At 48.7% G+C, this 12196-nt stretch overlaps 1 protein-coding gene across 1 annotated transcript in view; it reads right to left on the bottom strand.

The window, feature by feature from the left end:
• PLOD1 (procollagen-lysine, 2-oxoglutarate 5-dioxygenase 1) overlaps positions 1-12196 on the bottom strand; it is a 27860-nt gene that overhangs the window by 7587 nt on the left and 8077 nt on the right. Inside the window, exons 4-12 of the mRNA XM_015412552.1 lie at positions 11744-11907; positions 9888-10000; positions 9478-9541; positions 6696-6793; positions 5126-5227; positions 4740-4871; positions 4379-4500; positions 2901-3005; positions 1739-1864 (exon numbers count right to left, since the gene is read on the bottom strand). Of these exons, the coding sequence (XP_015268038.1) occupies positions 1739-1864; positions 2901-3005; positions 4379-4500; positions 4740-4871; positions 5126-5227; positions 6696-6793; positions 9478-9541; positions 9888-10000; positions 11744-11907 (1026 nt within the window). The remainder of the gene's footprint in view (positions 1-1738; positions 1865-2900; positions 3006-4378; positions 4501-4739; positions 4872-5125; positions 5228-6695; positions 6794-9477; positions 9542-9887; positions 10001-11743; positions 11908-12196) is intronic.

The following is a 12196-nucleotide window of genomic DNA, read 5'->3' as shown; positions in this document are numbered from 1 at the left end:
GAGGAGATTGGATTTATACCCCGCCCTTCACTACCCAAAGGTGTCTCAGAGTGGCTTGCAAATTCCTTTCCTTTCCCCTCCCCACAACAGACACCCTGTGAGGTAGGCGGGGCTGAGAGAGCTCTTGACAGAAACTGCTCTTTTTCAAGAACAGCTCTTATCAGAACTACGGCTTGCCCAAGGTCATCCAGCCAGGTGCAAGTGGAGGAGTGGGGAATCAAACCCGGTTCTCCCAGATTAGAGTCCACGCACTTAACCACTACACCAAAAGGAAGAGAGGCGGAAAGGTCTTTCACATCACTTAAGAACATAAGAGAAGCCAATGCTGGATCAGGCCAATGGCCCATCCAGTCCCACACTCTGTCACAACGTAGCCAAAAATACCAGGTGCCCTCAGGCGGTCCAGCAGTGGGGCCGGGACACTAGAAGCCCTCCCACTGTGTTGCCCCCCCCCCAAGCACCAAGAATACAGGGTATCACTTGCCCCAGACCGAGAGTTCCTCTCTATACCTCGTGGCTAATAGCCACCGATGGACCTCTACTCCATATGTTTCTCCAATTCCCTCTTGAAGCCGTCTGTGCTTGCAGCTACTGCCACCTCCTGTGGCAGTGAATTCCATGTGTGAATCATTCTTTAGAGCACCCCTTGCCCCAGACTGAGAGCTCCTATCTACACCTTGTGGCTAATAGCCACTGATGGACCTCTGCTCCATATGCTTATCCACTTACTACCTATTTCGTTTAACCAGAGATGCCTCTGGTTTGTTCTGGGGACCATCTGCATGCCAAGTCAAGGCCTTACTTTTTTTAAAAAAAAGTTTAAAGATCCCAGCTGGCGGGAACATGTGCCTGAGACGCTGGTCTTGAACGAGGTATGAAGTGGTACCGCTCTGAAGAGCTGCTGGGGTGGGTGGGGGGAGATGAGGTGTGTGGTTAGGACACGGGTGGCATCGGGGGTCGGCACGGCTGGGCGCTCACAGAGGCCTACAGCCTGGCGGACGGACAGTTCTGACCGGAGAGGCGAGGACGATCGCCCAAGCTCCCCACTGGCTCCTGCAATCATGCAGATGCTCTCCTTTGTTCCCTGCAGCCCAGATGCTACTGAAAGGGACACCGGGAGCTGCAAACGGAGATGGGGGGAGAAGAAGAGATTGGATCTATACCCCATGGCCCTTCGCTACCCGAAGGAGTCTCAGAGTGGCTGACAAACTCCTTTCCCTTCCCCTCCCCACAACAGACACCCTCTGAGGTGGGGGGGGGCTGAGAGAGCTCTTTCGAGGACTGCCCTTGAGAGAACAGCTCTGAAGAAACTGTGACTGACCCAAGGCCACCCCAGCAGACTGCATGTGGAGTGGGGAATCAAACCCAGTTCTCCTGGATTAGAGTCCACACTTCTAACCATGACACCAAACTGGCTCTCAGAGGACAGAGCCAGTGGAGAGAGGCCACAATGAGGAAAGCCAAAGGAAGCTACAGTGGAACCTTCAGCCCAGAAATGGAACCACACTGGAACCCTAACCCTAAGACAAGCAAACCCTTCGGCCAACCCTGGGTTAGGTGGGGGTAAATCAAACGCCCTGCCCACAGTAGCCCACCACCTCCATCCAGCCCTAGCTGGCAGCAAAGGGGCATGAAGAGACATCCCGCAGATATGGAAGAAGGTGTCTCCCCCTCCCCCTGCTTTGCCTAGTGGCACCCACAGCCACACGGCATCTTTTGCGTTTCTCTTGACACTCACACTCTCCGTCCCTGGACGATATCGATGTAGTCCTCCGAGCGGGCGTAGTAGCCATCGGCACTCAAGGCGCCCCAGAAATTGGACCACAGCTTCCCCAGGCGGCCGACGAGGGGGGCGATCACAAACCTGGTGCACAGGGGGTTGGGGAGCACAGAGAAGAGAAGAAGTGGAACCCACTGAGCAGGTGGACACAGATCCCGAGGAGAACAGTTCAGTAACCCAGAAGGGGTGATGGCATGAGAACTGACCAGGAAACGATGGGACATTTTCCAATGTGGTGCTTTAAAAAAAACCCAAACACCTCAAATTCTGTGCCAAGAAAAACAGAATTCCATCACGTGTATGCAAAGCACATGTATTTGCATAATTTCCTCTCACTCTGCATCTTTTACTCTTTGTCTTCCTAGCCACCACAGGAGAGTTAAGGAAGCAGTTGGGGCGCTCAGTTTTCACCACTGGGCGTCTGATTTAGCCTGCACCTTTTGGGATATTCTCAGACACCTCCACACTTTTCCAAACGTACCTTTACAACCACGAAGGCAAGAAACTTGTCCCATTTTTTGAAGAAGAAGAAGGAGAGAGAAGAGATTGGATTTATACCCCGCCCTTCACTACCCGAAGGAGTCTCAGAGTGGCTCACAATCTCCTTTCCCTTCCCCTCCCCACAACAGACACCTGGTGAGGTAGGTGGGGCTGGGAGAGCTCTCCTGAGGACTGCCCTTGACAGAAGAGCTCTGAGAGAACTCGTGACTGACCCAAGGTCACACCAGCAGCTGTGTGTGGAGGAGGAGTGAGGAATCAAACCCAGTTCTCCCAGATTAGAGTCCGCACTCCTAACCACTACACCAACCTGGCTCTTTTTTTGCTCTTTCAATTAAAGTGTGAGATCTTTAGGAAACTTCATTTTATCCAGGGGTATCAGTGATACCCAGTTCTTTGAGCCCTTGTCAGACTCCGTGTCCCCAACTGGAAACAGCCAAGGAGATGTGCTTTTGCCCAGTTGGGGAAATGTCCATTTACCCATAATTACATGCCAGTTTTCCCGGCTCCCAGGACTGGTTCAGGTCTGGAAGAGGGTGCAGAGGGGAAGGCTCGAATCTGGTTTTCTCCTGGGCCCCGCTAAGCCCACCTTGGGAAGGAGAAGCCACACTCGGGAACTCACTTGTTCTGTTCTATCAGGATCCGCAGCGTGTCTGGGTTCTTGACCACCGTCTCAGCATCGATGCTGAAGTAATATTCACAAGCAGGATCCTGCCTGCACATATCTCTAGAGAAGGACAAAACAGGTCAAGACACGGATCACTCCCATGTCCTTGCAGAGCGGATACTCACAAGAGCCACCTTTAACCTGAGAGGAACATGGTATGTGCCATTTTCACAGCCCACCGGATGGATGGAGCAGACTAAAAATGAACTCTGGTGTACCCAGATAGCTAAGAGACTGAGCTGCGGAGTGTAAAGTCCCTAGTTCAAATCTGATCTCTGCCAAGAACTTACAAAGTGGCCTTAGATAAGACTCCCTGTTTCAGTTCCAGAAGTGCAAAAATAGTAATACAGCTCGCCCTGCATAAAGCTTACAACCAGGTAATGCATGCAAAACACTTGAACATTCTTAGAGCATGCTGTCTCTCTCAAAAATCTGTCACACAGACAGTTAATGAAAGCTTCTGAACCTCCCATGGATTTTTTTGGAGTGTCTCTAACACTGCTCTTGTTCAAAAGACTTAAGTGTGGTAAACAGGGGAGGTATTCCATATTAATTTACAAATGGCACGGTAGATAGCCTGTGGACATAATCCACAGCCAAGCCCCTGCAGTGTCAGTGGCTTCTAAACTGGTCTCTTTTAATTAGAAATTTCCATATGAATCTGCCTAAATTAGACCCGTGGTCCATCCAGCCTAGCACTGTCTACTCTGAGTAGCAGATAGATTAGGGTGGGTAGCCGCGTTGTTCTGAAGCAACAGAACAAAGTTTGAGCCCAGTGGCACCTTTAAGACCAACAAAGTTTAATACTGGGTATAAGCTTTTGTGTGTATGCACACTACTTCGGATCTCAAGAGTAGCACAGGTTCTCCCAGTGATTCAAAACCTGCTTTGGCTGGTGTTATCAGGACTGACCCTGGAAAGGTTTAAAGGTAAAGGTTCCCTTGCTCGAAAGCCAGTCGAGTCCGACTCTAGGGTTGCGGTGCTCATCTCCGTTTGAAAGCCGAAGAGCCAGCGCTGTCCAAAGACGTTTCCGTGGTCATGTGGCCGGCATGACTAAACACCAAGGCGCACGGAACGCTGTTACCTTCCCACCGAAGTGGTACCTATTTATCTACTTGCAATTTCTTGCTTTCGAACTGCTAGGTTGGCAGGACTGGAAAGGTTTACAACTGCCTTACACTGAATCAGAACATTAGTTCATCAAGCTCAGAACAGACAGGCAGAGAAAGATCTTTTCCAGCAGCCGCTACCAAAGATTCTTTTCGGTGGCCAAGCCAGGGACCTACTGTGTGCAAAACAGGAGCCCTTGAATATGCAAAGGCTATTCAAAAACACCAGTGAGGCGGCTTCCCAGGTTTTTTTTGCTCCTCTCTTGCCCACGAGCAAGTGTTTGATCACAGTTTCACTTTCTAGGGAAGAACCAGGGGGCTTACATGCCCATGTTCCGAGCGTCAGCATTCTCCACGTGATCACCTGGCCCGACCACTTTGACGGAGCGATATTCTTCTCCGTGGTCCTCCACAAACTCATCCACCTGGGAGAGGTGATGCTCCTCCTGTACACAAAGGGGAAGAAGTTCCGTTACGTCAGAGTCGTAGTGGTGCTTTCCGGCCAGCTTTACGGATGTCAATGAAAAGCTACGACCTGCTTCCACTCCAGGTTTTGCCTTTCCGGGAAACCCACCGTGAAAAAGCTTGAATCGTGCACAGCTCAGCAAGTCAAGTGAGTGTTGTGAGCACATGCAGCGTGGGCTTCTGCGACAGGTCGCCCCTCCCTAAGGGTGCAGTGACTCACGTGATTGTGAATGAACAACTGGATCCGTTTCTTCGGGTAGTGGAGCTTCTGAAGCCTTTGGAAGAACGGGGTGAGGAACGGGGTCGGCTGCTCGATGAAGATGCCGATCAGAACCAGCGGCAGCGCATCCTCCTGCAGTGGGGTCGAAAACAATCCCAAGTGATTCGGGTTCTGGGAACTTCAATTCTACAAGGAGCTTCAGGTTCTCTAGCCAATCTCCCCCCACCCCCCACCCCCGTCTTCACAAAACTACAAATTCCAGGCTTCTTTACGAGGGGGGGAAGAGAGAAACAAGAGAGCTCAGAGCTGGTTTGGACCACAAAGGCAAGTTTGCCTTTGAACCTTCAGCCGCCCACCCACGGCCCTGACTCAGTGATAGTTCTTACTTTGAGGGTGGAGAGACTCCTCAAGCCTTCGCGGCAAACCGTGCAACCTGTCTCAAAGGTCCATATTTGCGGGATGTAGTTTCCCAGGTAATTTAACTGCAACTTTGAGGAGACACAGAGAGAGAGAACGCTCAGATTCATGGAGCCAAATGGAAAACTCACCTTGCCTCGTATCTATGACTACGCCAATGAGCATACTTTCTCTGGGGAAAGAGAAGCTGAAAAGGTGGTTCAGGCCCAAATGGAAAGCAGGGATGCACTTGATGTCCTGGTGTGGCACACACTGCTCTGAGTGTCCTGGGTTTATTTACGGTGGGCAGGGGGAAGCTGAGGATACTGAGATGGCCCCCTGCTGTTGTAATGCCTTGGCCAGTTGTAGTTTGGTCCCTACAAGTCCTATAGGATCTCTGCGTCTTCTGTGCTTACATGATTGCAAGCACGGAATTCAGTAACAGGTCCAACAATGCAATGCAAATCAATATGTCTGAAATAATGTGCTTTAATAGCTGAGGGAAACGTCCGGGGAAGCTGCCGTACACCCAATAAAACCGTTGGTACGTCTAGCTAAGTACTGCTTGTTCAGTCTGGTAGCAGCTCTTCAGACTCTTGGGCAGAGATCTCTTTCAGCTTTTCGATCGGAGATCCCAGATGCCAGAGACGGAATATCTGTGGCTTTCAAAAACCGAAAAAAGGAGGGGGGGGAACTCAACCCAAGATATAACTGTGAACCCAAAGGGCTAAGCTAACACTGTATGTTATAAAAGTACAAATGTTTATTAAGGTGTACATATGTTAAAACATATTATGATTAAAAGAAAGAGTCTAAATATCAGACTTATAAAAACTTTTCAAATACAAATACACTTGACGGGTAAACAATTTCAAATTTAAGGACCAAATGCGTTTTGGCCCCTTTGGGCCTTCCTCAGTGGTCACTATTTTCTATATTGTACTGACACACATCCAAATACATGTATAAAAGGTTTTAAATATACATATATATATACATAACCAGAATACTTTGAAGAATTGGCATGGCTATATCTATGGCCCAACATATATACCGGTAACATAATTAGAAACATACAAGGAAACAACATCTGGTTTGGTCCTTAAATTTGAAATTGTTTACCCGTCAAGTGTATTTGTATTTGAAAAGTTTTTATAAGTTTGATATTTAGACTCTTTCTTTTAATCATAATATGTTTTAACATGTGTACACCTTAATAAACATTTGTACTTTTATATCTGTGGCTTTCTCCATGCAAAGCATCTTCTCGGCCTCTAAGCTCTATGACCCTTCCACACAGATCCAGCAGGGAAGCAGTGGAATGTCAGATCTGAACACCTTGAACCCCAGATATGCTACAAGCAGTGGAAATAAATTATGCAAAATAAGTAGATCTATTTGCATGACCACATAAAGATTGATTTTAACCATTGATTCAGGGCCAAGGATTCAGATTTCTCCAGTGCGTAAAGGTACTTAAGCTCTGCCTTGGATTCTGGAAGTGGGTGTGAGCCACCCAGCTGCAATTAAGAGAAACTTCTCCTTGGAGACTTTGTTTACCTTGGTGGGGCCGTTGCCATGAATCACGACGGGGAGGGTGTCAAATGCCAGGTTTCGTGCTCTCACTCGACCTTGTTCGAACTTCAGGACCACCTCATCTTTTAAAAGAAGGGGAGAGGGAGGGATCACATTCATTGCCATAGAAGGTAGATCAAGACTTAGTCTGTCTGTAGCAGTAGAGAAGAGCAACAGTCCAGGAGCACCTCCAAGACTCACAAAATTTGTGGCAGGGGAGGCGCTTTCCTGGCTCCCTTCTTCAGATAGATCAAGATGGGTGGCCAACTGTGTTAGTCTGTCCGTAGCAGTAGAAAAGAGCAAGAATCCAATAGCACCTTCGAGACTAACAAGATCTGTGGGGGGGTAGGAGCTTTTGTAAGTCACTGCTCACTTCCACAGAAGGGTGGCTAGAATATGTGGCTTTGAAAAGAAAGGACTGAGTCCACCGAGGATGCACACTAAGCATGATGTTTAGAAATGCAGAATCTATGTTTGGAAACATTATACCGCTCTTGGCCATCACAGCCAGGTGGATCCTCTGCACTTAAGAGGCAACATACCTCTGAACAGTGTTCCCTCCAAGCTGAGTGAGTGTGCTCTAGCTCACAGTTTTTTAGCCTCCAGCTCACACATTTTTGCCTTAGCTCAGGAAGGAGGGCTCCAGAGCAAACCAATTTATGCAGCAGCCAAATCGTTCGCTCACAGCTTTAATGCCAGGAGCTCACAAAGTAGAGTTTTTGCTCACAAGACTCCACAGCTAGGAGGGAGCACTGCCTCTGAGTGCAAGATGCGGTGGACAACCACACAGTGAAGGTCACTGCCTTCACAATCTCCTTTCCAAGAAAACCTTTGGAGCCAGTTTGGCGCAGTGGTTAAGTGCGCAGACTCTAATCTGGGAGAAGCGGGTTTGATTCCCCACTCCTCCTCCACTTGCACCGGCTGGATAACCTTGGGCAAGCCGTAGTTCTGATAAGAGCTGTTCTTGAAAAAAGAGCAGTTTCTGTCAAGAGCTCTCTCAGCCCCACCCACCTCACAGGGTGTCTGCTGGGGGGCGGGGAAGGGAAAGGAGTTTGTAAGCCACTCTGAGACTCCTTTGGGTACTGAAGGGCCATGGGGTATAAATCCAATCTCTTCTGTTCTTCTTCTTCTTTGTACTTCCCAAGGGCATGTGTTTGAAACAGGACGCTGGACCAGACAGACCCCCTGGTCTAACCCAGCAAAGCAGTTCTTATTTAGTGAGGGGGAAGAGGGAATCGATGTTTTGTTCTTGTCCAGGGCCAGCTCCAGATTTTGGCGAGCTCTGGGCTGGGGCAAAATTACTCCCGCTCTTCTGAACAGCATCTCCTTCAAGCACCCTTGTGGTTTGAAGGTGGAGGAGAGAGCCATGTTCGGCTTTACAATGTCACAGAGGCCTCTGGGGCAACCTGTCATTTCGGCCTGGGAAGAGCACACACAAAAGGAAGGAGCCGAGTGTCAGTTCTCCCACCCAATACACGCAAATAATACATGCAATCAATGCTCCCTCTAAGCTGTGGAGTCTTGTGAGCAGAACTTTTATTTTGTGAGCTCCTGGCATTAAAGTTGTGAGCAAGTGATTTGGTTACTGCATAAATTAGTTTGCTCTGGAGCCATCCTCCCTGAGCTGAGACAAAAATGTGTGAGCCAGAGGCTAAAAAACTGTGAGCTAGCTCACACTAACTCAGCTTAGAGGGAACACTGCATGCAATCAAATTTCCCCCAGATGGTTACTTTTAAGAATGCTTCAAGCTGTGCAGTCCAGGAGCTTGTCTCTAGGATTGCACCGCTCCAGGAAGCCTCCTTCTCAAAAAGCCAAATGCTTTGTTTTCCTATCGCAAACTTCTGATCGCACCAATCTCCTCCAGCATTGGCCCCGTTCCCATCATGCTGTATTCATGAGCCTCCCTTGAGGCATCTGGCTGGCCAGTCAGAAGAAGATAAGAAGAGAAGAGAACAGATTGGATTTATATCACACCCTTCACTCGGACTCTCAGAGTGGCTTACAAATCTCCATTCCCTTCCCCTCCCCAAAACAGACACCCCCTGTGAGGGAGGTGGGGGCAAGAGAGCTCTTTCAAGGTCTACTCTTGAGAGAACACCTCTGAGAGAACTTGTGACTGACCCAAGGTCACACCAGCAGCTGCATGTGGAGGAGTGGGGAATCAAACCCGGTTCTCCCAGATTAGAGTCCGTGCTCTCAACCACGACACCAAACTGGCTCTCCTTGATGGAACACAGAATAAGATGTACCACTGTCCCCCTGATTGGAGCCTTTTTGGACTCTAAATCACCCTTAAGCAACCACGGGGATGGAAGTTGGCAAGCAGGCACTTCCTCGTTTTGGTTGCAAGCATCTCTTTTCTGCCACCCATCCAAGTGAGACCCTGATTCTGCAAAGCACCCAGGTGCTTCCCATTTCCCTTCCCCTGACTGCCACAATTCAGAATCCTGCCAAAGCCTCAGGCACAGATCGTGGTTAGGACTTGCATCTACACCTCACCCTTCTTCCACACCCAGAGCATGATCCCTTCATTTAACCTGTGATGAGATCAGGGAGGCAAGGCAAGAAGGGGGGGGGGGAGTCCTTCAGCCTCTACTCTGCAAAACGGAGCAAGGAATGTCAGGCTGCGGGGGAAGGGGAAATTGCAAAGGATTCTGGACCTTTCCTGGACTCTCCCGTCTCTACGAAAAGGGTCCAGAATGTATCAGCTTAAGCACATCTCAAACCGCTGCTTCAAGGGCTCAGGTTCCAATCCCAGTTTCTTACCTAAAGCACCATTCAGGTTTTGGAAGATCCGACACTTATGATCTAAAGAGATATTGATGCTTCCCTGTTAGGGGGAAAAAAGAAAGAAAGAAAAAGGATTGCAAAAGGACCAAAAAGACTATCAGGTCTGACCTCCCTGCCCAGACGCAGGATTATTTACAGTGGCGATGTCCAGAAGGTCGATTGTGGGCCAGTGGCCATTTCCTGATGGTTGATCCAGTGCCTCATTTTCCACATTCATCCATTCTCACATTTACATCCAACTCTTCCCCCACAGGGCACATATGGATGGGGTCATCCCATTTTCCCAACCATGACAATCCAGAGGAGAGCTTTTCATAACTGAATACATATTCGACAGCATGAACCACATCTCACGTACACCCCAGCTCTCACTGCTCCGTGCTCACCCGCTTTTCTGGATCCAAGAAGACGGTGGTATAAAAGAGCTGGTCACTGTCGCTGTCTTGCCCCTGCCAGTCTGCCACGAGCTTGCTGAGATACGGAGCGTAGCCAATGAACCCTGCAGGAGGAGGGAGAAGGAAGGCCACGTGAGGTTTGCTGAGGCAGCCATTGTCAACTTTGTTAGTTGTTGCGGATTTTCCGGGTTGTGCGGCCGTGGTCTTGGCATTGCAGGACCTGCCGTTTCACCAGCAGCTGTAACTGGCATCCTCAGAGGTATAACACAGAAAGGTGGAGGACTCTCTGTGTCAAGGTGAGAAGAGGAAAATGGTGGGCAGGTAATTTATATCTACTAAGGAAGGTGGGGTAGGGCTGAGTCATTATCTTGTAGGAGCTCCCCAGGCTGTGACTAGGGGTGTGCAAAAAAAAAAAATATTCGGCCCGATTCGGATTTGGCCGAATTGAGCAGAATCAATTTCGGCTGACAGAAAGGGCCAGCCGAATGTCAATTTCAGCCCCATTATATCCTATGGGCCATTGAAGTCAGTGGCGAAAACATAGGGTATATTCTGGGGGCTTCAGGGAAGGGGTTTTGAGAGAGAGGCTCCAAACCCGCAGGGTAGCTGCTGGAGCCTCTCCCCAAGATACCCACCAAGTTTCAAGAAGATTGGTCCACGGGGTCCAATTCTATGGGCCCCCAAACAGGTTGCCCCCGTCCCCTCCATTGTTCTCTATGGTAGGAAAAAAATAACTTTTATGGGCCATTTTTGGGGGTGCATTTGGTTCAGACGAACCGAATGCACATCCCTAGCTGTGACATGCTAATGGAGGAGCTTTCCTGAGAAGGTTCTTTTGCATATGGATTGGCTGTTGAAATTCTAATCTTATCATTAGTGCTGCTGTAAGATGCAGAGCATTTTGTGTGTTTTTTTTCAACTTGTCAACTTTCATTTAAAAGGACAAGAAATGTGCATGGAGAAAAGCCCATGTCTGGTGCTGGGCTAACTGTGGCAGGCGTGGAAATCAGCAAGGTTCTTCATCAGGCAAAAGGGAACAGCAATTTTCTTTTTTAAAAAATCTACCAGGCCTCTTAAAAACTTTTGGCTTTAAAAAGCCCATCTCACTGTCTCTGCAGAAACAGACTTAGCTTGCTTTCTGAGATGAAGACTTCTATCTAACTGCAAATTTTGTGTATTTCTACAGGTCCAAGAAAATATGTTTCTTCAGCTTTTTTGGATTCCTGCAAGGTTGTGGCTGCAGAGTGAGGAACTGAACAGGGGTTTCTTATGGAGAATGAGGTGTCCTGTGCAGAATTTTCAAGGCTCTGCTTTCAAAAAGAACAAGATTCTTGACCAGTGTTCCCTCTGAGTGAGTGTGAGCCAGCTCACAGTTTTTTAGCCTCCGGCTCACACATTTTTGTCTTCGCTCAGGAAGGCTAGCCCCAGAGCAAACTAATTTATGCAGGAGCCAAATCGCTTGCTCAGAACTTTGATGCCAGCAGCTCACAAAGTTGAATTGTTGCTGACAAGACTCCACAGCTTAAAGGGAGCATGACCTCACAATGACAGAAATCCTCAAAATCCATTGGCATCTTCTGCAAAAATTGCCGAAATCAGAGAAGATCAGGATGGGGCTTCCAGAATCCAAGCACCCAAACTCGCTTTAAGTCCATTTCCTCTCTTTCTTCCTGACATTACCCTTTTATCTACATCACAGTTTAATAATGCCACACAGAGAAGAATTACACCCTTCTAAATCCATTGACTTCAGGAGACTGAGAAGGTTTAAACTCTGTATAGGATGGCAAAACAAGTCGCAACCTTCCTTTCTGAGCCTCCACGCCCAACGCTGATCTCCTGCTCACCTCCGGAACCCAGGAACCGCTTCCCATCTCGGACTTGCGGGTATTTGGCTTCCAGTTTTCGGTCAGGGTAGATGAGAGTCTCTGATGAAAAGACGACTTTGGACTTAGCCTGCCTGAACTTCTTTAACAGTTCCGCAGGGCCCGATGCGAAGATAACGTCATAACTACAATTAGAGGATGGGAAGGGGGCGAGGATTGATTCAGGTGGGAAAAGAACAAGAAATTTCCCCTGCTGAAGGAGGCAGAGAGTGGTTTAGCCAAACACACTGTCAGATCTCCTGCCTTCACTGGAATGCGGCACAAGAAGGTACAGGATCTTGGGTGGGAAGGAGGACACACACCTCCGTGACAAATGTGCCCCCCTGGGAGAGATTTAGAGGGTGGGTGGGTTTGTACAGGGCTTAACCAGAGTCTGAACACTTATTTGCAACACCAGGGAAAATACCTGCCAAG

The sequence above is a fragment of the Gekko japonicus genome, unplaced genomic scaffold (assembly GCF_001447785.1).
Source record: "Gekko japonicus isolate JY-2015 unplaced genomic scaffold, Gekko_japonicus_V1.1 scaffold131, whole genome shotgun sequence".
Taxonomy (NCBI): Eukaryota; Metazoa; Chordata; class Lepidosauria; order Squamata; family Gekkonidae; genus Gekko; species Gekko japonicus.
Note: the sequence above shows the minus strand (reverse complement) of the source record. Positions and strands in the feature narration are given on the sequence as shown.